This window comes from Apaloderma vittatum, unplaced genomic scaffold, assembly GCF_000703405.1.
Source record: "Apaloderma vittatum isolate BGI_N311 unplaced genomic scaffold, ASM70340v1 scaffold27941, whole genome shotgun sequence".
NCBI lineage: Eukaryota > Metazoa > Chordata > Aves > Trogoniformes > Trogonidae > Apaloderma > Apaloderma vittatum.
The window spans coordinates 1-24764 of record NW_009700119.1 but is presented as its reverse complement, the minus strand read 5'-3'; the positions used below and the strand labels follow the sequence as shown (position 1 = coordinate 24764).

General features: G+C 40.6%; 1 protein-coding gene across 1 annotated transcript in view; it reads right to left on the bottom strand.

The window, feature by feature from the left end:
- The window catches only part of VAT1L (vesicle amine transport 1-like), a 49871-nt gene extending 26271 nt beyond the window's left edge, over nucleotides 1-23600 (bottom strand). The window contains exons 1-7 of the mRNA XM_009878652.1: nucleotides 23590-23600; nucleotides 20212-20341; nucleotides 16410-16625; nucleotides 5359-5501; nucleotides 3651-3754; nucleotides 2958-3013; nucleotides 1038-1232 (exon numbers count right to left, since the gene is read on the bottom strand). Coding sequence (XP_009876954.1) covers nucleotides 1038-1232; nucleotides 2958-3013; nucleotides 3651-3754; nucleotides 5359-5501; nucleotides 16410-16625; nucleotides 20212-20341; nucleotides 23590-23600 — 855 coding nt within the window. The remainder of the gene's footprint in view (nucleotides 1-1037; nucleotides 1233-2957; nucleotides 3014-3650; nucleotides 3755-5358; nucleotides 5502-16409; nucleotides 16626-20211; nucleotides 20342-23589) is intronic.
- Nucleotides 23601-24764: the final 1164 nt, after the last annotated feature.

The following is a 24764-nucleotide window of genomic DNA, read 5'->3' as shown; positions in this document are numbered from 1 at the left end:
ACCCTGAGGTGGTACTGAGTTGCCATCAGTGGCCTCAGGCAGCTGTTTTAGAGAACACAATTAGATTCCTGGGGAAGTTGTCATTCCTCTCTGTTTCCTCAGAGAAGAACAAATGGAGCCTGTATCTTGTTAGACCGTTTGCATCTGCTGCACCGTATGAGGTGGCATGTTGGGGTACGCTGGGGCAGCTGTAGTGACAGCATGAAAAGACACATAGTTCCCAGGTGAGCACAACCTAAGGCAGCACACGCCCTGTCATATAACCTGGCCCAGGCACGTACAGGCTCCAGAGACCATGCGGTGTATCCTGCTCCAAGAACCAGAACTGTCAGTCTGTGGAGTCCATCACACAGCTCAAAGTATCTTACTTGCATCCGTGACAACAGCAGTGTTACAACGCCACTGGAAAACAAACAGGCTGGGCTCAAAACCCTGCCCATAGGGCATTCAAAATCTTAATGAAATACAGTATTATCTGTTGGTTACCGTTTCCTCATGGTATTACCAGTGAGCGTGTTCAGATGGAGACAGAAATTTGTTGCAGCACATTCTGAACAGGCATACAAGGACGCATCTACAATTCACATCCAGCAGAGCTCTTACAGATCACAGATCTGAAGTGACAGGGTCAGGCTCAGTGCACTTCACAAATGCATAACCCGCAAATATTAACCTGGCGGTGCTACTATAATCACGCTTTTCTTTAAGTTCATTTACCAGCATCTTAAGTACAAAGGTCTCTGAAACAGTGCTTTGGTCGAGGAGCTTGTAATTGTCTGGGCTATGATCAGATTGGTTTTGTTACATGTCTTTACAGAAAGCTGAGCAGTCAGAAGGTAAAAAACAACCAAAAGACCCACACTCCACAAATGTAGCAAAACAAAATTGATTTCTGAATAGACAACCTGTGCACAAGCTAAAACGCTAAATATACATTGATAAACTAATTTCTGGAAAACATATTTAAATATAATTTTACATCTAAACAGGCATATATTTCAGAAACTTCAAAACGAGGAAAGAAACTTCACTCTTACCTCTTCCAAAGCCCACAGTGAATCAACCACAGGCTTGATCTTCTTACTGTTATACAGATTTATGAGTTTGTCCATCACACCCTTGATCAGGCCACCTCGATTCTGTTTGAAAAGTAGATTCAACAGGGAAAATCCAGCAATAACTTTGTTCTCCTCATACAGCTTGATAGGATTTACTTTCTCAACCTGCCACCACTGGAAAGCAATAAACAATAGCAGGGTTAGAAAAACATTTTGAAAATGCGCAGGAAGGCTCACAAGGAAACTGTCTGGGCAGACGTGATGCACAACTCATGGGTCAGATCTGAAGCAACAGCCAAGATAAGCAGTAACGATTTTAAGGAAGAGGCAAGAAAGCATGCAGCTGACTGACAGGCAGGAATAAAACACAGACTTGCGTTACATGAGGTTAGGGTGTCAGAAGAACAGTGAATAGATCTGGTGTTAGGATATGGGTCTAGAAGTAAGGAATTTGGACCTCCCTTCTTACTTCTGTTCTTCGTTATCTCAAGACACACAAGCTCCCCAAACATTCACAAGCAACTATTGACTGTTACTCCTCTCTCAAAACCAAGGAAACCCTGCACTGCTTATTAGCTTCCATTTACTTTTCACACGTTACTATGTTTGCAGTATTTGAGTGAGACTCATATCTAATGAAATTATTTTATCTCATTTAGCCCAAGAGCATCCTTGAGAATGAGATCCCACTTCCTAGTACGTTTTATTTAAATGGGTCAATTTTTAATTAAAATTTTCATATAATTTGATGAGCCAATTTTGCAGTAAAATTATATAAACAAACTATACTTTAATATGAAATTTGATACACTATTTTTCTATTAATTCAATTTATTAATATTTATTATCAGTACTATCTGAAAAACACTGCAGCTGAAACTGATTTCACTGGGCCAATCTACCCTACACAAATTACACACATCTGGATATGTTTACATTAACAGTGAAAAGGCTGCATAGTAAAAGATTACCTTGTTTTAGTTCAAACACGCACGACAATAACAAAGATCTTGCCACTACAACCATTAAGAAAACGCACGAAGCAAAGAATAGTTTCTTGCTAAAGTCTTTGATTTATCTTGTTTTCAATTACACAGAGACTTTTGCAGCTCATTTCTTCTGGGACAGGGTTATTGCTGGAAGCTCTAAATGAGCTCTGGGCAGAAAGACTGTACAATAGATCTTCACTCAAGACTACTCCCTCGATGTTTTTCCTGAAAGAATCACTTTTGCTCCCTGTTAACTTATTTCTCAGTAGTGGTTTGATATATTTGTCCCTTTTCAATCTCTAGGATTTCTGAGCACGTTTTTGTTGTTCTAGTAGGCCAAAGAAAAAAAAATCCATTTGAATTTTGTGTTTGTTTACGTAATCAATTAGGAAACAAATGCAACATCATAATTGCTTTGATGTCACTCGAAATGAAAATGGAAAACTGAAAAATGCATTTCTATATGGAACTAACTTGTGAAAAGCTTGAAATGACAGGACACAAGCCCCAGTTTAAGAGATTTTTCTCCTTTAAATATCTCCTATAATTCACTGCACTGTCCTGACAGTGTTTTCAGACATGAGGAACCTACAGGGTACACAGTTACCCATATCTATGGATATGACATTCTGCCTTACGAAACTAAGTGATGCAGTCCAACTTCAAGCTTTAGCTGTGTAAGTGATCCATATCCCACGGCTAACAATTTAAATAAGCACTGCACACCAGTCCAATTCCTGTCTAGCTGCCATGTCAGAAGAAAATGTGTCAGACCACACTGCATTCAGAAAAACTTTCTGTTCAGCAACATCAGGAGTAACAGAGACAAATGAGAATGATAGAGATGAAAATGCTACAGAAGAGACTGAAGTTAGAGGAAAGAGCAGAATCACAGCTCTGGGACACTTACTGATTTTGCAAAACTGAAGAAGCTTTTTGTCTCTCCAGTAACCACGTTAGATGAACCTGTAAAAGATGAGTACATGCACACACAATTTGTTACGTGCTCACCAGGAGACCATTTACTACATGTAAAATCATTTCAATGATTCATATTTAAGAAAAAAAAATCCCCAGGTTTAAAAGGGATCAGCAGACATCTAACTAGTAGCATCTAAAGAGGCCAAGGTGACTGAGCCCTGCAAGTCTATACGTATTCTGAGATGACAAAAAAGAATCTATCAAATCTTCCAAAACCAGGAATAGGACAAGTGCCATGAGGCCTCTTGACACCAGAACTCTTCTCTACAGCTCTCTCTGCCTCTGCATCAAAACATACCCTGTGACTCCTAGGGTGTACAGAACAAGAGCTCCGAGCTTTCTCTTACACTTCCCCTGTATCACCCAATAACGCTTAACAATCTGAAACATATGTTCATTTTCACTTATAGATTCTTTTTTTGAGTTTCTTTGTATTACCTATGTTTACCAGTAATTTAATCCTTGCTCAGCTTCATTAAAATCCTTGATTAAAAATGGTCAAATTGAGAAAGTAGAACGTGGTGGCCTCCAGTTCTGAAAGGAGTGGCACGGGTGATTTTAAGATATTTTAAGATTTGCAAAGCTTTAGTTTTGAAATATGTACCTGGCTTTTTCCACTCACCATATAAAATGTAAGTCCCAAGTGGTTTGAGAAGACTGAGGCCTTTTCCAGTGTTTTCTCCACAAAGACAGTCCAAAACAATATCCACTCCATCTGTCGAGATTCTAAAAAGCAAGAAAAAGTCTCACTTTGCAATCAGATTCAGCATGACACAAGCTGATCGTTAATGTAATACTAACATTTTCCAGGTACTTTAGAAAGGCCTATAACGCTGAGGCTTTGACTATATGAAAAATACACTCAAATATTCTGATTTAGTTCTCTTTTTTTTTTCTGGCAAAATCCTGCAAAATCCTATCACCAGTGTCTGAGAACTGTCCTAAAATGAACTGTTCTGATGAAGGGCAGAAGCAGCCAATGTTATCTCCAGTCATGAGGTTATCAGAAGTTAAAGGGGATTCATTCCTTTTTCTAAGCACTGATTCCTGTTGTACCTGATCCCACATCACATAACTCACTTAAGTAAGATCTTCTGCTGCCCCCGCCAAGAGTTAGCATTAAGGTTGGTGCTACTCCCAATTAACGTTTTCAAGTGTTCTCTCTTGCTGAATCCATTTTGTAAACTGGGAATTACTAGAATTCAGTCTTCATTGTACTACAGCTTCCAAAGGGCTGAAGAAATCAGCTGCAATTCTTTTAGAGTTGTAAGAAAATGGTAGGGGTGTCATCTGCTGGACAAGTCCTGAATCTTTTGGTGAAACTTCCCATATAGAAAAATTCTCACTGGACACGAAACATTCTTTGTGATGGATCATTTTGAAGGTTTTCTGAAGCCAGAAGCTGTAGCCAGGCAGCCAGCCTGCCTTCTCTTCCAACACCAGCCGGGACTGCTAACAGCTCCAACAAAGCCTGCTGTATACTCTGAGGACTAGCAATCCTTGTGCAAAGAGATCTTTGGAGACCCTGCGTGTCACTCTGAGGAATTCCCAAGTCTGACAGGAAGCCTGATAACTGTACTACCTTGAGGTGGCCCTTTGAGGAATTTCTTGGTTTCTGCTCAGCTACATAATCTAGTATTTTGACAGAAACAAGATGAAGGGAAAACATTATTCTTATCTGTCTGACAAGGAAAGTCAAGAAGACATTTTTTACTAAGATTTCCTTATCAATTCTAAAGTTTTGCCACCTGTGTCAACATCAGTATCTAGAAACAGACAAATTGGAAAACAAAGTATTTGAAAGCATCTAAATAGAAACACATGTGATGACTTCAAAAGGCAACAGGATGATTCTAATCTGAACGCAAACAAACAAAATCTAAGCATCTGAAATTAAAACAGACATCATGTGCACTGATATCAATACCTGGCAGAAGATAAATCCCCAGGCAGACAGGAACAGACCAGAGAACGCTAAAATCTGGATAATTTAGAGATCCACTGAAATATCTCAATGCATTGCAGCAAGCTGCTACATTTGCAGTACATCCTTCTCTTAAGACCTTTATTCTTCTTCACTTTATATACTTTCCTTGCACCACAAGTCCAAGTATGAACATGGACTAACAAAACTTATGTTGCTTATAAAGAAATAGGGAGATGCTTGCTATCTCGTCCCTTGTAGTGGACAGACAGAGTATCTGGAATACAAACTCCAGTTCCCAAACTCACAAATGTAATGTCTTCCCAAAAAAATGATTAGCCCAGTATCTTTAATAGTATTTTTGCCAGATATATACAACCCTTGCTCAGGAAAATAAAAAGATTACCTTTTTACTTCTTGAACGTAGTCTGCATTTCTGTCAAACAGGTGAGTTACTGAGTCTTTGATTGCTTCATGTTTGAAAGATGAAGCTGTTCCAAAAACAGTAACATTGGGAACAGTTGAACAGAGCTGAGCAACAGCTTGACCCTGCAAACACATTATTATATTAGTTCACTGACATGGAAATGGGTTGACAGACTTTGCAGCTGCCAGTTCACTCATGACACAGCAAAATCCAAGACCAAGCATGTGCAAGGACTTCCTGAACTCATCTCTTGCCAGTGCAATGCAGTTCAGGCACAGGGAAAAAAAATACATTTAAATCAAAAGGATATTCTGAATACAAAGCAACTGCATGGGTAAAAGTAATTTAATGTATCAAAAATTCTACTGTGAAAGAGGAGGTCTTCATCTTTTAACAAATACAGTGTAATTTAAGGGAAACAACATTAATTTACAAGGACCAGCAGAAATGATTACTCCAAAAGTGCTAGAGAAGTATTTCTCACTTGCATCCTATGTGCATTTCTCCCAGAGCCCCTTGAGGAACGTCAGCAGTCCTCTCTGCTCTTCACACCTCACAACAGTGCTGACACGATTCAAATCCTCTCTGCTCACAGGGAAGGCCTTGCAGCACCTGATGCCACAACAGAATTTCTGGCAGATCATGTAAAAGTACTTGTCTCCTCTGGTACTCAAGTACAACCTGCGGTTCCAACACACCAAGTCTAGCGTAGTCAGTCCCTGCACAGCATGCAGCCAGCCAGTCCTAAGCAATTGCATTTTCTTGTGGTTTCAGTGGGACGCAGCAAGTACACACAACAAATACTGTGCAGTAAAGCAAATCTAGTTAAGGTCTTATTAGTAGGAGTAATCATTACTGATTAGCCAAATGCATGAGTAGCCTTGAGTCATGCTAACAGGTCTGCTTAGGCCAGCGCCCCAGCCTCAAAACTGATCAACAGCCAAGGGCATAAAACAGCCTAGAGCATGTACAGGAAAAACATTCTCTTAGTATATCGTAAGAATCATAGAAGAGTTTTGGTTGGAAGAGACCTATCCCTCCTGCTTCTGGGCAGAAATCCCATGGAGTCAAACAGATACTGTGTCAGTGTTTAGGAAGGACTTTGGGGCATTAGAGATCGTGCATTTAAATGTCTGGACTTTGACTTTCCAGCTTCAGGCTGCAGCAGGCTTTAACTTCTCTAAGGGTTAACCTCCGATTTCATAAGGCTGAGAGAAGGGAAGAACTGCACGGAGGCTGAGCCATCTAGGTTTCAGAAAAGATCCTAACAGGTCACCCTGCCTCTTGTTGTAACCACATTATTCCACTGAAGCTAGCATGGTCACAGACACATGCCCAGAGGCAAGAAATGCCACCGTCATTCTAAAAATAACATCTGACAGAATTCAGCAGATTCTTACATATATTTACAGCTGAAAGACTGTAACTTGTAAACTGTATGCATGACCACTAATATCATCCACAGATGAACCCCTTTCTGTTCATTCCAGCCAGAAACCCTGACTTACTATATGAATACTAGTAATCAGTGCTTAGGTTTTATTTACAGTAGAATAATTAGATAACCCTGCATAGCCTGGGGGTCTTGGCATCCTCACATATAATACTGAGTGTAATTGCTAGTGACGGTCCTCTGAGCTGAACATCACAAGAGGACAACATCATTATTTATATATCATGGTATCCAGAAGTTTTGGATGAGTCAGTAACCAACTACACAGCGAGGCACAGTTGCCGTGGTCCTTTAGGCAGGTACCAATAGACACAGAACAGAGCAGGGGAAGGGATTCATTTTCATTTTCACTTTTTTGCTTTGAAATGGATTAGCACAGCAAATTTAACAACCTGTCCAACAGCTCAGAGAAACCTATCGCAGAATCCAGGTACGAATGCTGATTCACAGCATAGTAATCCAATACCCAACATAAATGATGCTTTTAAAATCATCCACCATTTTCGTGGGTTAGAATCCCTAATATCTTACAAATCATACAAAAATCCATTACTGAGGGACCTCATCTCACAAGATGTAATGCCTTTGGAGAGCAGAAAACACACGCTCTTCTCATACTTCATTTCTCTATCACTTACCGTCTCACTCTGAAGACCAGGTTTTAGCCTCCACAAGTAGCATAACAGAAAATTACAAGCACAAAATCTAGATTAAATTTTTTATCTCTCCTTTACTTAGTCATTTTCACTAGCAATCACTTTCTGTGTCTCTCAGAAAACCATTACCCACAGTGATTTAGATAAATCTGTATTTTGTAACATAGGCTGGATGAAATTCTGACGTTATTAATCTATTCCCTAATTAGTTTTCTGCATTTTCAATCTCACTTGGGATGATGAAGGATAACGAGTATATCCTGAATCAAAACCACTGAATGTTTAAAAGGTCAAATACTAGAGAAGAACACATGCTGGCTTTCATCTTGCAGATGATGATTAACATTTAACAAAGTGACAGTCAGGTGAGTAGAAGAAATGCACAAAAAGCTCAGGATGTGCATAACCTATTTTCCTTTTCACTCAAACTCCTTAGAACAACCCTCTCTCCCCCCACAGAGATAAGCTTATCTAAAATCCCAGATCAGAGTGCTTTCCAGCTTTCTGCAGATATTGAAAGCCTAAAACTGACTCTCATGACCAGTACTTTTATAACTGGATGAACAGTATCACTGAAGTATTTTGACACAATTCCACAAAACATTCTTTTACAGTTTTCTGAAGATCTTCATGTCACCTCTTACTCATTTTTGTGCAAAGTATTCTTAGTATTTGTATCTCAGAAACATAAGGATAAAGGCTGATATTGGACTTCTCTTGGTTTCTTCACCAAAACAGGAGAGCTGAACTCAACCTACAAACTCAAAAATTTCACTAATTTCTGTGGAATTCAGCTAAGCTCCAAAACAGCACCGTGGCTACGCAAGTCACTCTTAAGCCTCTTGTCTAATCCCTCCAGTCATTTAGCTAGCTCTAGATTAGTGGCTACTGTTCAGAGGGCTATACAGTTCAGTTCCAAGTATGTGAGGCCCTGGTGTTCAGAACATCCACAGTTCACACACGAAGGACACATGAGGGGTTTTGGAGCTGGAAGGGAGAACATCCCCTTCCCAGGACCAGAGGGGCAGGTAAGGCACCAGTGCCGACTCCTCCCCTCGGCACACACTCTCACCAGGGAGCATCCTTGGATCACAGGGACACGAGCCCTGTCTTGTCTTTCTGTTTCTTTTGGTTTTCCTCCTAAAAACTGCTTTGTGGTAGCCCCAGACAAGAAGACTCTGTCCCTCCAAGCCCTGACAAAACCAGATCATCTCTGCTACCAGCTTTCACTGTGCAGACCACAGGGATATGGAAGCAGACATCCCATTATCAGAATTATGAACTCTCAAACCTTCCAAGAGGGTGTCTAATTAGATAGTCATGATTTGGAAAATGAAAACTCTTCACACATCTAATTTTATATATACGAATTGCTACACATAAGTACTGACTAAATTCTTGCTTCTTGAACCTGGAAAATTAGCAAGTGGCAAAAAATAATTCTCACTTGGACAATTAATTTCACCTTTAACAGGATTTAGCAGTCCCTGAAAAAAAATTATCAGTTGGTTTACAGAAGGGACAGACATGGTTACAAAGTATTCCCATAAAATGGAATTAATTTCCTTTAAAAATATATATATTTTATACATTACTTATCATGCAGAACTCCACATGGTGAGTCCTCAAAGAAATTAATAACTTGGATTAAAACATTCTGTGGAAATGAAGCATATGTCCTAACAGTGGATTTTGTACAGGAGTCTTGTGTCTCTTTAACTTCCAAGTCAGTTGACAGGATTCCTTTTCAAAGTATCCTGTCAGCTTGTAAGACCAGTATTTTTAACCTAATCTACACACAGGATTATTACAGAATGTATGATAAATGATGGATATCCTTATAGTAGATTTCTTTACATTCCTTTGCTTTAAAACCCAAGTTCAAACCTGCAGGACTAGAAACTTCTCATACCAAGGTAATCACATAAACAAAAATAGATTTTTTAAGAAGTAAAAATGAAGTAAGCCTGTTCTGTGCATTCAAAAAATTTCACCTTTAAAAAGTCACTGACATTTAAAAGTCAATATAGAAACCATGAATAGAAGAAAACTTACAAATCTAATTAGCTCATTAACACTAGCCTAATACTGAATGAAATATAATGAAGGGGTGTAAATTAGTGGATTTCCAAAAAAAGGTCTGACTTAACGGCACAAGCCAGACCCAGCCTGATGTGCAAGCTGTGCCCTGAATTACAGCCATTAAAGACCAGTTGTACTTTCAAAAAAGTATCTTTTTTGCTATTACGTAAGTTTAGGCCAGCTTTATGTAGCAGGGAAGAACAACACAAACACACATCTCTCAAAACTAGCAGCATCGCTGAAATTATGGTTTATATATGTTTTTGTAGCCTAGAAGTGCTACAACATTAAAAAACAAACAACCAAAAAAACATTCAGACACTCTTGCACAAGAAACCTGTCTGGTACTGAATGTGAGGAGAATCAGCATTTCCAAAATGCTCTGATGCCACATAACCGTCTCCAAAGACGGTACGAAACACAAACATTAGTAGACATCTTCTCTTGGAGTTTTCCTACTATCTCGTGGCATCAAGAAAAACTTTTCTCTGGAGTTAGAAGTCACACAACACTCCATCTCCTGAAGGTGTCGTTTTTCCAATTACAGCAGAAGAAATCAGAAACCAAGCACTGAAGGTGAACATTGCAGAGTGGATAAACCAAAATGTGATTCTTGAACAAGTGTAAGGTGGTGTGTGCTACACCCACTGCACCACAAACATTTTGAAGCAGAGAGAGGGGAAGAAAGAGTCATCATGAGCTTTCACCCTCAAAATCTCATTTACTGCAACAACTAGCAAGGTGTGTTTTTTCCCACGCCCTGGCAAAACTGGGCAGCTGAGATGCATCCAAAGCTCAGAGGTGAATCTCCCACCGGTTTAAATCCTCTTCAGTTTAATGGAGCTAGAGCAATGTACCCCAGCCAAAATCCTGGTCCAGAGGACACAAGCTCTGTCTGAAAAGGTGAAAGAGCCAAGGAAGAGTTAAGCACTGCCCGTTGGTGCCATGACTCAGCAGGGGATTCAGGGAAAGGACGTGTCTTCTGGGGAGTGCAGGCCTGCGAGGGGAAAAGGAAAGGCCTTCGGAGACTGCAGCCTGCTTTGGTCATGGAAATTGCTTTTTATGTATGACTCGCCAGGCTTTTGTGTTTGATTAACTGATTATGCTCTGAGGCAGTGTCTGGAAATAGACTCGGCATGGCACTGGGACTCTCCTGAGCTGCTGAGGGAGCACATCCATTGCTTTAGAGGTATTCAGCCGCACAGGGCAGCTCAGCATCACGACAAGCGTCCGGCTTTAAGTCAGGTAGCTGGGGTACTTAAAGCAGCCTAGACTTGCTTACACAGAGCTCTGCATGAGCTGATTTATTCCCTTCTTTGGCTGCTGGAGATGAAATAAGAGGAAAGCACTTCATCAAATGCAGAAGAGCTATGAACTGCTAATAGGAAAACGGCAAGTGCAGTCCCGAGAGGCATCGGGTAAAGATTTCAGCAAAGTGGGAAGTATTAATGCCATTGTACAGCGTACTGGCCAGGACCATCAGAAGAGCAGAGTAAATTCTAATTATTCCCATTCAAGAAGGACTGACTCAAACACAAGAGTGCTATTTGATGTGCTCCTACCTGCCAGGTGCAGAGAGACTTAAATTCAGTCTACTCATGCAAAGTTTAAAAGGATCAGGGATGCTGTGAGAACTATTTTTAAAGGCTCTGGCTCTCACATCAGCTTATTGCTGCTTTGCTGCCAACCAGTTCAGAGCCCAGTATCTATCTGCCTGGTCTGTAGGATGATCAAAGAAACAGATGTGACCTTACAAAAAAAGCTGTGTAAACAAACAAACCTGCTTTCAGCCTGAAAAATACAGGCCAAGGAGAAATTTGATTCTGAGTTTATTCTAGCTATAAACAAAATATATATTCCTGTTCGGTCACCATGTGTTGCCTGATCTAGTCGAGAGGTGGCGTCCCTGGCGGCAGGGAGGCTGGATTCAAATGATCTCTAAGGTCCCTTCCAGCTTAGGCCATTCTATGATTCTATGATATACACACCCACACACACCCCACCAAAAAGATCTGAAAGAAGTGCCCCAAGAGGAAAGAATACCTAATTTTAATTAATTAAAACATCAAAAGAAGAACAAAGATAAATTAATTGGCCACAGAAAGTCTGGAAATGGAGAAAGAATTTTTACTGAGCAAGACAGAACAGAGAGCACTTTGAGGGATAAACACATAGGTACTTTCTAAAGAAGAAATTTGATAATTCTCTTGAAAGGGTTCCTATATGCTGCCTGTGATAGCAGCTGACTAGATTTACTAAGGAGTGCCAGTTCTTTGTCAGATAAAATATCACCACTTCATCACAGTGATTCAGTTTGGAACACATCTTGAAATATTTGCAATTTAGGCAGGGGAGACACTAGAGAAAAAAAAAAAAGGTTCCTGCCAAGCAGTAACCAATCCTGCCAGGATGACCTAAATCTGTTGTTAAGTCAGATTTACCCTTCAAATTCAAACGCGAGAGCTGCATCCGTAACTTACTCTGCTTGCACTTCCTGTGCTGCTGAGCCTGAAAGGGAAGGTCAGATCACAGCTTCAGGACAGCAATCAATGCTCCTGCACAAAAGGCAGCTTAATTTTAGCATCTGTAAGATCAAAAGGTTAAAAAATTGGCTCATAATTTGCCTTGCATCTCAGGGGTTAAGTGATAAAATTGAAGTGTTTATGCAGTCTCGGTAAAGGACTAAGGTTTTTGTGCTCTAAATATTCAGAATAGGAAGTACATAAAGAGCAAACAAAGAAACAAGTGGAAGTAATTGCTGTCTCATACTAACCTAAATCCCTGGAAGAATTAATGTTCTAGGCAGATACCAGAGCTAGCGTTTGGATTTAATAAAGCAAGAAAGGACTAAGGTTTTTTGCCTTTTTTTTTTTTTTAAGATGACAGTCCTCTATTTATACCAGTTCAACTATTCTAGGACTCAGTTTAGAAGTTTACATTAATAATTTTAAAAACAACTTTATCATCTTATACAAGCCTGTGCTATGACTTGCACTGACTTAAACAGTCCCCATTTAGAGAACTAATTGCTTCACGCAGCAGATCAGTCCCAGCAGGGTGGATGCTACCGGTCAGTTTTCTCAGTGTATTTTCTTCAGTCACCACTTTGCTTCACTTAAGAGAAACAAAAACAATATTAAAAAGTGAGAGCATGTTTTTGAAGGGAGCTCCTCTACCATTATCTTACAATGATTTCAAACATTAATTACAGCATTTGACACTTAAGATTGGCCAACATATATACTGCAGTAAGCCATATGTTATTGCAAGCTCGTACTTCTGAGCATCTTTTCTATGTATAAGAAGTCTCTGGAGTTCCGTGTTAGCTGACTTTCTCCTTACTTTACCAATCAGTTCAGGACACTTAAATATTTCTGTAGCTTTAAGCATTTAAATTCTATTTGTATTACACAATTACACGTTTTGTTAATCATCTATCTGCCCTGCTACTCAGGTTTAAGCAGAAGTGTTACGCGTCCCACCAAGCAGAGGCCTGAAAGGGAGCATAACAGCTCTCCTTGTCAGATCCTGGTCAGCAGCAGCACAAGCAATGATAACAGAATGCTTTGCAAGGTATTAACTTCTCATCCAAGTTTGACTGAACCATGCAAGGCAGCTCTGAGCCTGTTCCATGCTTTCCTATGAGGCCCCTAAAATTTCTCCAGCTTTCTTCTGTTCAGGTTGAGAGCTGACAGTCCCTTACCCCCACATCTATCTCAAGAGGGCGAAAAAGATACAAGAAAACCAAAGCAACCCCTCAAAGCAGTCCCCTTTCCATACAATCAAAACCAACATGCTGGCCTTAGGAAACAAAAGCAAATAAAATCTCTCCTTTCAAATGCCCTTTCTAAGCACTGCAGCAGGCCCTCCTCTTCAGATTTAAGGCTACGATATACCAACAGTGTCAGAGGCAGAGTGTTTGAGTGTCCACTTCTCTGCTCCCGGTTCAGAGAGACAAGGTGCCTCCCTACAACCAGCCACGCTTCCTACCATCAACAGGGAAGATCGCAAAAAGCCCTGATCTGTCGGCTGAGTGGCCTGCAGCGAGGGCACTCATTTGCTATATGGGACAGGATTCAAGTCTGTAACACAGACAGGTATATGAAACTTTTTTTTTCAAAGAAAGTTATCTTGGTACATTTTCTTTTTTCCCAACATCATCTTCTGATGTCACCTGGAACTTGTGGAAATAAGTAAACTGACTTACCTAAAGCATCCTGTCAGACATTAAAGGATACTGTCACATACTAATTATACTTCAGGAACAGAAGGGAAGACAATTGCTATAATTACCTCACTGCCGAAAATATCTATAAACAAAAATAAGGTCACATAAATAAGCTGAGGCAATACATAAATAAAGATTCTAGAGAATTTTACCTGACTCAATTTACTGAAAAAGCTGCAGGATCTTTCTAAAGGGGACTGGGAAGCCCGAACAAAGAACCTCACAAACATTTTTGAAGCAACAAGTTCTTTTTCATAAACTGCCTGAAGCAGCTAAAATAATGATCTTGCATAATTAGAAAGGAACAATTACAAACTTCTAGTCCCACAGGGAGCCTATTGTCTCATTAATGTGTTCTGGAATGTCTATGACATTTAGAAACAAACTGGACAGGTTTCCCACTTGCTAAAAGTGGGAATAGGCCTTCTATCTATTAAAGCAACACACACGAAAATACCTCTTCCCATAGCGATTTCAGTGCCAGTTTTCTGTTTTATTAACCAAGAACTCCGCACAAATAATTTGTCTGATCAAGGCTGTTAAGTTGTTCAAAGGATTAACAGACAGGTTATCAAAGCAGTTTAGAGAATAACCCTCCAAAATTTGTAGGTCACAAATTCCAAGCACCTCCAAAAGGATATTTTACCTGTAAGACCTATCAAGCCACGGAAAGACTCTCTCCGTTCTAGTTCTAGCAATACACACTCTTGGCTTACAAGGAAGACCAGGCTGCAAGAAGCACTCTGCCCTGGGGCACAGCAATCAGCATCCTGCCTCGCAGGTCCCCCTCTTATGTGCAGTCCCCCCACATCATACACAGACCTTTATCAGCTACTGGTCAACTTGGCTGTTCTTCCTGCACCCGTTTTTTCCCCTTGAAATCTCTGTTTTATTTAACTGCTTAGCAGGTGATGGATCTGGTTTCCTCTTCTCCTCCTGGCAGCCATCCAGAAGGACCTATCCTTGCTTCAACTTCTCTCACAGAAGGTCCACAAGCAGCCACAGCAAAGGACCAGTCAAAAGCTGCTCATGGAGCATCTGTGACAAAAGAGAGGAAGCCAGCAGCTCCTTACAGGACAGCACAGCACCAGTGAAAAACACTACATGAGAGTCAATGAAAGCATTAACAGAGGTTCAGAAAAAGAAGAAGAAAGAACAGGAAACAAGTTGGTTAGAGCAAGAGAGAAAGCATTGAAGTGTCCTTGTTAAATTTCTTTCTCTTACTAAGGAGGAGGAGTTCATTTTCTCTAGACACATGCATATGCACAGGGATTGCTTCCGGGTGTTTTGCTAACCCTGTATGCTCAGCCTGGGTCTGTACAGAGTCGGCTGGGCAAACGGCCTTACTGCTAAACTGAGCCTTCAATACCTACAGAATACACCGTTCCCCTGAATGTGTGGCCTCATGTCACTTTAACAGTCCTAAATTCCACATGAAAAGATTTAATCTTAAAGAACAATAAAGTCAGCCATAATGCTGTAGGTTGTACTGTGCCAAAGCATAATACGATTATAAATTCCATTCATTTACAGAAGTATTTCAAGAGGACCATTTACTGCAAGTAGGATTACCGTTAGCTAAAAATATTTTGTACAGGGAACTCATGATTTCGTTCCTTTGAAAACAGTCCTCTTTTATACGAGAACCTGAAAGAAGGTGTAAGGGTGCAGAATTAGGGATAAGGTGTTTGGAGCTGCCCAGCAGACCTTGGTAGACAACAGAATATTAATTTAGCATAAATACAGCTTAACACGAAAACAGAAGAGGTGCTCCAATTTGAAAGGCTGAGATCTGCTAATGTTCTTAGGTTGTAAAATCTGTTTTACAGAAAAGAACCCTATAATTTCAAACGTAAACAAGCTCTCTTGTCTCTACCTTAATATTTTGCACAAGCTTAAATATTTTCCGAAGGAGAGAGACTTTCCTTAAAGGAACTGGTAACACAAAACGCTGACATTTTATTTCATTGTGTGGCCTAGTATTCCACTGATTTCAGCCCGCTGCTGCTTTGCCCATGTAACACTAATGAACCAAACTATGGCATGCAGCAGCCACCACTGACTCAAATTCAGTATTTGTGTATTTTTACTCAGAGTTTGCATGATAATGCTTTTCATTGCTTTCAATCCCTGTACAATAAAAGAAAGAGTCTTTCACAGAGAAAGCATCACACACACATAGCATCTGCAGGAGTATTCCAAGAGGAACATTTACTGCAAGGAGGATTATGGTTACCTACAAATACCTTGTGCGGGGAGTTGATTTTTTTATTCCTTTCATTACAGTCTTCTTTTACATAGAAGTACAAGGTGCATAAGTTCAGGAACGCAATGTCTGCGCTAACACTTGCTCCCTGACCTCTGATAATTCATTAGGAGGTTTTGGAGGAGTTTCTTGGGAGAGTTTGTTGTCAGAACATTTATTTCACCAAAAGCTCCTACCAATCATTCACATCAGCATTCTGATGGAAAAACAGATGTAGTTCCTCCCACCGCAATTCCTCACACAGGGAAGCCTCATATCGAGTTAAAACACAAGGTCTCGCTCATTTCAGAAATGAAGATGCTTCAGTTACTTGGTGACAAGAAAGGAAGAGAAGTTCCAACTTACCACCCCACCTCCTGCCGAGTGAACCAGCACAGACATGCCTTCTCTTAGGTTGGCAACTTCAAAGAGCATCATGTAGGCAGTTACAAAGTTCATGGGAAACGCAGCAGCTTCGGAAAAACTCATGTCATCAGGGATCTTGTAGACAAATTCTACTGGGGTACATACTACTTCAGCCCACGCGTTGTAGTTTACAAAAGCCATGACTCTGTCTCCAATCTGCAATCAAGGAAGAAAACGCTGAGGATATGGCTGCAAATAAGACTGTAGAGAGCAACTTCTAAGATCTGTAACTGTCCTGTTCAAGCTGTGGGTCACTGACTGACTGTGAAGACAACGGTGCTCTGTATCTTTGGCAAAAGAGCCGCTGACCTGCTCCACTTTGGGCTTTTACCTTTTTTTAATTGTATTTAAAAGTTAAATTTAACAAAAATACCCAAGGTTAAACAAAGCTACCTCCTCTCTTTTTGCTGCGTTGCTTCTCTGATGAAGCAGTCTTTCATCATCACTGATACAGATCAACTTCTGCTACCAGAGCTCCTAAATAAAAAATGGGCCTGTAAACAATGCAGTCAGCATTCTTACTAATAACCAGGAAATTTGTTTACAGAAAGAAAGAAAAAAAACTACTATATTGATGAGATGGATGGAATAAACAAAATTACACCAAAGACATTTTTCAATTTGCTTTCTCAGTCCTGAAACTAATTTAAACCTACTTTTCTCCTCTCTCTGGATCGAGAAGGGCAGGTGTTGTATTCTGGTAGATAAAGCACATGAAAAGGTTTGGAAATCACTCATTTAGAAGATAACATCTATATTAACTTATATTCTACTGATACCCAGAAATCCTTTAGAAATACTACAGGTTGTTTTTAGACTATTTAAACTATATTCTACAGCAATGGATTAAAGCACAACACTTACCTTCAGGCAAACGTTTATAGCACAAGCACATTTTGGTTTCCCAAGTACTTGTCATCACATTAGGATACTGTGGGTTTGCTAAAAGCTAAGGTGCTGCTGACAGTTCTGAAGGGTTTGTCTCTTAAACGAGGATGCTGAAACAGAACTGTCATTCCAACTTCACTGAAATGCCACCTCCTTTTGAAAAACACATTCAAATTGACAATGCCTCACTGGAAACTACTCTATGGTTCCCTTTTTAGAGAAGGGCCTAAAATCTGAAGTTGCTAGGCTTCATTAGAGAAGATGTTAGTATGTCCTATATCCTTGCAAACAAACATAAACAATTACCAAAAGAATGCAGGTAAGTCCCTCTTGGTGATCCCTGAGGGAGTTCCAAGTAATAATAAAAAATGTATTTTACCACAAACAGTATACAGAGCCATCACATCACATTAGGCTTTAGCTCCTGAGAATCACTCCCACCACTAGAGAGAGATTAGGCTTGATGCATTTGAGCTCAACAGAAACAAGCTGCTGCTTTTCATGGGAGAAGGAATACGTATTACCCCATTATTCCACTAAAAAAAGGCTTTCTTTCCATGTCAAAATATGTTCCTACACATCGCTGTTTAAACAGACTGCCAGTCAATGCTGTTGTCTGCCATACAATAATGCAATCACAGCAAACGAAGACAACAAATGGCTGGGCGGTATCTCAGGTGTAGTATCTCGGGTAGTATAGACTAAAGGCCAGTAAGACACACTCATCCAGAGCTTGAAATGCCCACAACTTTAATGGGACTTGAACTGGAAGAGATCTACAAAGGGAAAAAAGGGTCAGAAGGGTGCAACCTTTGCCATTCCTGCCATTGCCATGGGCAGTGGTAACAGCATATGGCAAGGAGACAAGTGGCACCTGGCGCACTCCTGTTCTGGGCAAGAAATCCATAAAGAAACCAACAGCACGTTCTTGCAACTTCCTCGTGGCATGTTCTTCTGCTGATGCGCTCGTACCTGCGCACAGCAGTTATTCTGAGCCACCCTTTCTTGCAGATCACTAACTCTACCATGGCTATGTAGATTATATGTAAAAAATAAAACACCACTGCTTGTTTCAACTTCAGGGAGTAGTCTGAGCTAAACAGAACCAATTCTGTTCAGTGATTTTCTTTTCAGCTCACCCTCTAAGTGACTGCATTTTCTGAAGTTAACAGCATGTTTTTGCAGAATGTGCAAGTGATAACACCTGATGTTTACAGCTGCTACCAAGGTCTGGTATGCAGAAAGGCTCTTATACTTACTCCTACAGTAGCCAAGGTCAGTGCTAATCTTATGTAACATGTCTGGGGAGCTGGCAAGTGAAAGGGGTTGCGAGGAAGTAAAAGGTTGCACCTCTGGGAAAGAATGGACAGGACAAGAAACCAACAAGAGTATTCTGTTCTACATACATCATACTCAGTATAAATTAGCTGAGAGATCACAGGGGTTAAGTTCTCTTGCTTTAACAGCCAGTGCCCGTGGAGGACTCCCTCTGATCTTCTGCCTTTGATCCCGATCCCGAGTTCCTGAGTCCAGCTCCTGTGTCCGGTTCTCCTCTGGGACTTCCTGCTGCCTGCCTGCTCTGCAGCATCAGTGGGGATCACTAGCGGGAGGAGCTGGGTTCAATATCGATTTTTGTATATATGTATAAAAATATTTTAATTATTTCCTTATTAGTAATATTATTGTTTTCTTAAAGCTGGTTTAGTTTTCCAATCTGCCTCATTCCCTTTCCGTTCCGGGAGTGAGAGGAGTTAGAGAGCATCTGTCAGCGTTTAGTGGCTGGCCCAGCGCTAACCCTCAACAACCAGAGCACAAACATGTTCCATAGTCAGAATAAAGATGTAAACTCTAGAAGAGACCCAGTATACTCAGTCAGGTGGAATGTTATTCAAACAAGCACCATATGCTGTAGCCTGATGATGCCCTTTAAGAATAACAAGAACTTTTAAACTAAGAATGCTGATCTAGAGCAGAGACTTTCTGTGTTCCTTTCATAGAACATTCTTTGATACAGAACATAACCATAAGACATAGATACTAGAGCGGAACAAGTGCAGCACTAGAGTCTTGCAAACAGCAAAGTTATTCTTCAGTTAGTGTTTGTCACAAAAAAACACGGGAAGATTACGACTTGTTTCAAGACAGAGATGTGGCAGGATGGGGAAAGCAGAGAAACAGTTTAAGAAAAACTCATCACTGAGACCCTACTAGAAACTAAACTGACTGTTATCCTTACTCAGCTGTGGAATTTTACAGCTCTTAAGAGATACCAAAGAGTACATAATGCCAACCAGTTATGAGAGCATTATTATATATTTGTCATTTATCACTATTCTGTTGGGTGAAACAGATCCTCTTCCTGAGTGATCAGAATTAGTCACATACCCATAATCAGGCTCCCAATTTTATCCACATCTCACGAACACACACAGTTGTGAGAAGCATGCTTATTGGAGATGGGGGTCTTGTTAACTCAAGAACAGAAGCTGGAACCAGAATCAGCAGTGCATGGGCTTTGAGGATCAGAGCAATGATGACAGCAAATACGGCCAAGAAACAAGTTCACTCAATTTCTTTTACTTTCTTAAAGCAAATCAGTCATGCTTTCCAGTTCCGATTTAGCCATCAGGATATGCACATGGCACAAGTGCATATTTTTCTTTTCAGGACAGATTTGAAGAAGATGACAGTGGTGGCTTTAAAAACTAATTCAATATGTCATTCTCATGCTTGGGAAGTGGGAAGGAAAAATTGCCCTTTCAAATCTCAACAGGGTGGTGAGGACTACTGTCTCTGGCAGACCAGAAGGGATCAGGGACAACATACTCAGTGAACTCTGAAAAAAAAACATTACCTCAAATCCTTTCACGCTATCTCCAAGAGCTTCTACAATTCCAGAACACTCAAATCCAGGAACAAGCGGCGTCTTAGGAGGGTTGTCGATATTCCCCTGTCGCACCATCAAATCAATGAAGTTCAAACCACTGTAGGACACAGGCAAAAAAATAAAATTAAGACTATTACCATGGATTAAAGCAGAAGAGGAAAACTTGACCTGAGTAACAGGAAAGCCAGAAAAACTCAGAGCAGCATTCAAAAGCTGAGCTCCACATTCTTCATATGTGAAAGAGACTGACTTTACCCTGTGCTGCAGAGGCCTCGGGCAGAAGAGCCCACGTGCAAGGCAAACCCATCGGTCCTCAGTCCCAAAGCTTACAAGACTGTTTAGGAGTCACCCAGAGAAATTCACAAAGGGCATTTAAAAACTCAGTAGAGTGAAACATTACGATTTCTGTGAATGCATTAATAGCTGGCAAGTAAACCCAGCTCAATTTAAGATGAAAACCCCAAAGCTCAAACATTATGGATGTTCTGGGCCAAGAGCAACCTGATGTAACGGTCCCAGCCTCTGATGTGACTCCAGGAATGAATCTTGTGTTCCTCCCAGGCAGGAGTCCAATCTGCGACTGAACTTAAGTACCAGATAGGCTGTTTCAAAACTGTTCCTCCTGAATCACTTTTGTACGGTTTTGCAAAGGCTATCTAGGTCTTTGGAGCCCTCAGGGTTGGTGCTCAGAAAAAAAAAAAATACAGGTCTTCCCCTGCAGTCTCAGTTTTGCAAAATTTGCTGTGTCTTTTAAAATTTACCTAACATTAAGTAAAATATGTGGTTTTCTAGGCAGCCAGAAAAGAAAAAAAATCCCACAAGCAAAAGAGGTATCATTTATCTATGATGTGCATATGTTAATTACTGGCACAAATGCCATACATAGTTAAACCTTCTAAAGCTAACTAGCTAAAACACATTTCAGCATTAATCCATTGTTCCAAAACTCAGCCTGTGTTTATTGTTAGCCAAAAGGGCTGCACACTAACTCCCCCGACTCTAGGAAGCTCTGCACACAGCCAGTCCTACTCATGCACATGACACCAGCAACTGCCTGGATACATAGAATTACTGATGGGCACAAGGATTTATAAGATGGAGCTTTAGTCAGATACGAATCAAAACAGAGACTGAACAGACCCAACAAACAGAAAGACAGGAGACACACAGCGTAAGCACTAAGACAAGACAGCAATTCATGGGATGTAGGTCACTGGGGAGGGGGAGGAAATTCCACCAAATGTAAATATTTGTAACCGTGGTGGAGGGTTTAAGAACAACCTGAACCCACAACTGCAAGGTCTGTAAAAGTAAGACTACAGATTATTTTTGAAAAACCCGACTTTGACAATCCAGCCTGACAAACTCAGGAGAAAAATTTAAAAAAAAACCCAAAAGAACAACAAAGCAAAACTAATAAACCACCCACCCAACAAGCGTGCTCATACATAAAGTTCATAACATCAACTATAGAACAGGCTAGAGGAAGGATTTGTCATTAATTATGACAATTCTGTCATTAATTGGGTTGGGAGCTTTGAAAGGATTTTGGAACGGCCATTTCTTATCCAGTGGCTAAGACCCCCTCCTACATCATCAGTGTAATGCTGATACTGAAAGAGAAATTCCAAATAACAGAATGCCCACAAAGCGGTCATTATTTGGGGAAACAAACCCCCAAAACAGCCACCTCAAAACCAAAACCCCCCACAACATACATGGTAGCAACCACAGTTTGTGTACATTAACTCCAGTGATGATCTTTTGAACATGTCTTTCCACACATTTTACAGAAAGTTAACTTTTTCTATACTCCTGCAAGAAAGAGCAGCTGGAGGCAGAAATGTGATGCAGAAACCTGTGTAGGAACACGTATCATGATCTCGTAACAAGCAGGCAACAAGCAGACAGGCGGACACGGCAAGGACCACAGCTGTTTGATACCAGCACCAGGCAAGTTGGTTCTCTACACTCAAGAACACCCAACACTTTGCACTGCAAAATACCAAATCACAGAAACCATCCTTCACAGTTCACTTCAGAGAGGTCCTGCTTTTGATCTGCTTTCCTTATTTCACTGCAAGAATCCACTAAAATTAATTACTGAAGTTAACGAAATACAATGGAGCAAATAAGAGGACCACTGAGTTTCACATTCTTAAAATACTTCCTCTTGCTGTGGCCAGAAAATGGCCTGACAACCTTTTAGAAAGAAAAAAAAAAAGAAAAAAAAAGGTGGAAAGTTTTAAATTATGAGATCTCACACTTTTTATCCAGAAAGACTCACAGCATGTGAATAAGACCGCCTTTAACAACAAAACTGATACACTGTCGGCTACCCTGCTATACTTAGGATTTCTTTTATTTCCTACCAGTTTTTTAAGTCTCATGGTCATAAAGTCAGAAAGGTCAATTCTGCCTCATTCTTCCTTCCTTGTGCTGCTATACGTTTGTGCATAGTACACGTATAGCGGCACAAGAAAGAACTAGTTCTAACAAAGAAAAATAAAAGGACATAATTGCAGGATACCATTCCTTATTCACACATCCTATCTGAAATACTGCTTCAGTTGGTTCTAAATACTTGTCTGATCTTTTAAACAATAGGTACACTAGCATTCTGCAGACCACAAATTACAATACAAATACAGCAATTTCAACTGCTCTGTCATTATCAATCAAAAATTACTTCAGGAAATATGCCGGAGCTGTGACTCAGCTTGGACATCAATGGCTGTTCAATTTCTTAGTCACTGAATGAGGCTAACACATGACTCATCTCAGCTGACACATTTTCAATTGGATCATTGATATTCCAGACCTTCAAAAGAATTATTCATCTAGCTTAGTGCTAATAGCAACATATCCTCCATCTTCTCCACTTACAGTGCAATACTACAAAACATATACAGATGATTCAACTGGTTTCATTGCCCCGTGAATGCAGAGACAACACACAACTTGCACTTTGCGCTCATACACGATTTAGCGTGCATGCACACCTTCTTAAAATAAAGATTACTATCTTTCCACGACTTGATGGAGAAAAATAATCATCACCTGTAACGATGGTCAGCTGCAAAACTGATTCAACTACAAACATTATTTGCCATCAGCGAGTCTCACTAGAGCATCCCGTCAGCGGCAGGTTCAGCACAGCACACACCAACAGGCGCACACTACACTGGGCAAAGCCAACAGGCGGGTTTTTCACTCAGTGCCCCAGACTAGACTGTAAGTCCATCGTCACCCTGATCAATCTTCTGTATTTACAGACTCAGGTCAAGAAGACCGGTAAATTGATTTTGCCTTGTTTGGAAGCACACTGTGGTGGCCCGACTGCACCTCGGCGCCATGGCCGTTTCCAGCCTGGAGCGACGCGTAGATGCTGCACAGCCCACGGGCTCCTCGGGCACCTTCCCCCAAAGCACACAGGGTATGGTGCAGCCTGGCAGTAACTACAAAGCGGCTGAGCAGGTCTCCTCATGTCCCACCACCAGCATGCAACTTGCACAGCTCACCTGTGACAACGCAACCCTGGAAAGCAACTGTGGTTGTAGCAAGACTGAATATTTCTATTTTAGAGCCAGGGGCTCTTTTGCAGGCAACCTGCTATTTGTGATACAGATGTATCCACTGCTTTGATGAAACTGAAATTCATGCAGGTACTGCAGAGTGCTGTAAATCCCTCAGGCATTTGCAGGAATATGTCCACGTGCTCAGAACATTTGAAGTTCTGCACACTAACTTTTGCTAATTCAACAGCTCTAAAAAAAAAAAAAAAATCACTCAGAAAACACCACAGCATATTCTCAAAAAGAGTCACAGGCCTGTTTGATAACAAAATGAGCTACTCAGAAGCTACTATGCTACCAGTATTTCTTGTATTCACTTATGATGGTATTTCTTGGATTTCCCATTGTGACTATTAGAGAAAAAAAACAAATAAATTAGAATGCAAGAAGTCTCAGCCCTTTATTTATTCGTCCCCATTCAGACTGATTGATAGGACCATTCTTGATGGGGAAGAGCGCAGGGTGTGGGGAAATACTCACGTAGGTCACAAACTTCATGGCCCCCATTAACAATAGAGTGGAAACCCCTGTGTCTGAACAGACCAGGCCATTCAGCTCATTAATACTGCAAGATCTGAGCTACATTCACTGGATGCATCGTTCAAAACAAGCTCACTGCCCCATACCCGTGTAACTTCTAATGCAAGTTACTTCTAAAATAAACTTGGCCTTCACCTTGAAATTTATCTTCCAGCAGCACAATGTTTTTACACAGCAGAAGAGAATAACAAAAGAAAAATCCCTGCCTAGGCAAAATTCGTTTGGTACACAAGTCATGCAATAAGATCCTAACGTCGCTTCTGTCACTTAAAAAAAAAAAAATCCTGTTTTCTGGAAGGAACATGTGCACTGAGAACCAGCTATCTAGGAAGAATAGTCTGCTCCAATTGTTTCGGAACAAAAAATTAGCCTTCTAGGAAGGCTCGTCTCGGGGCGCCACCAGCT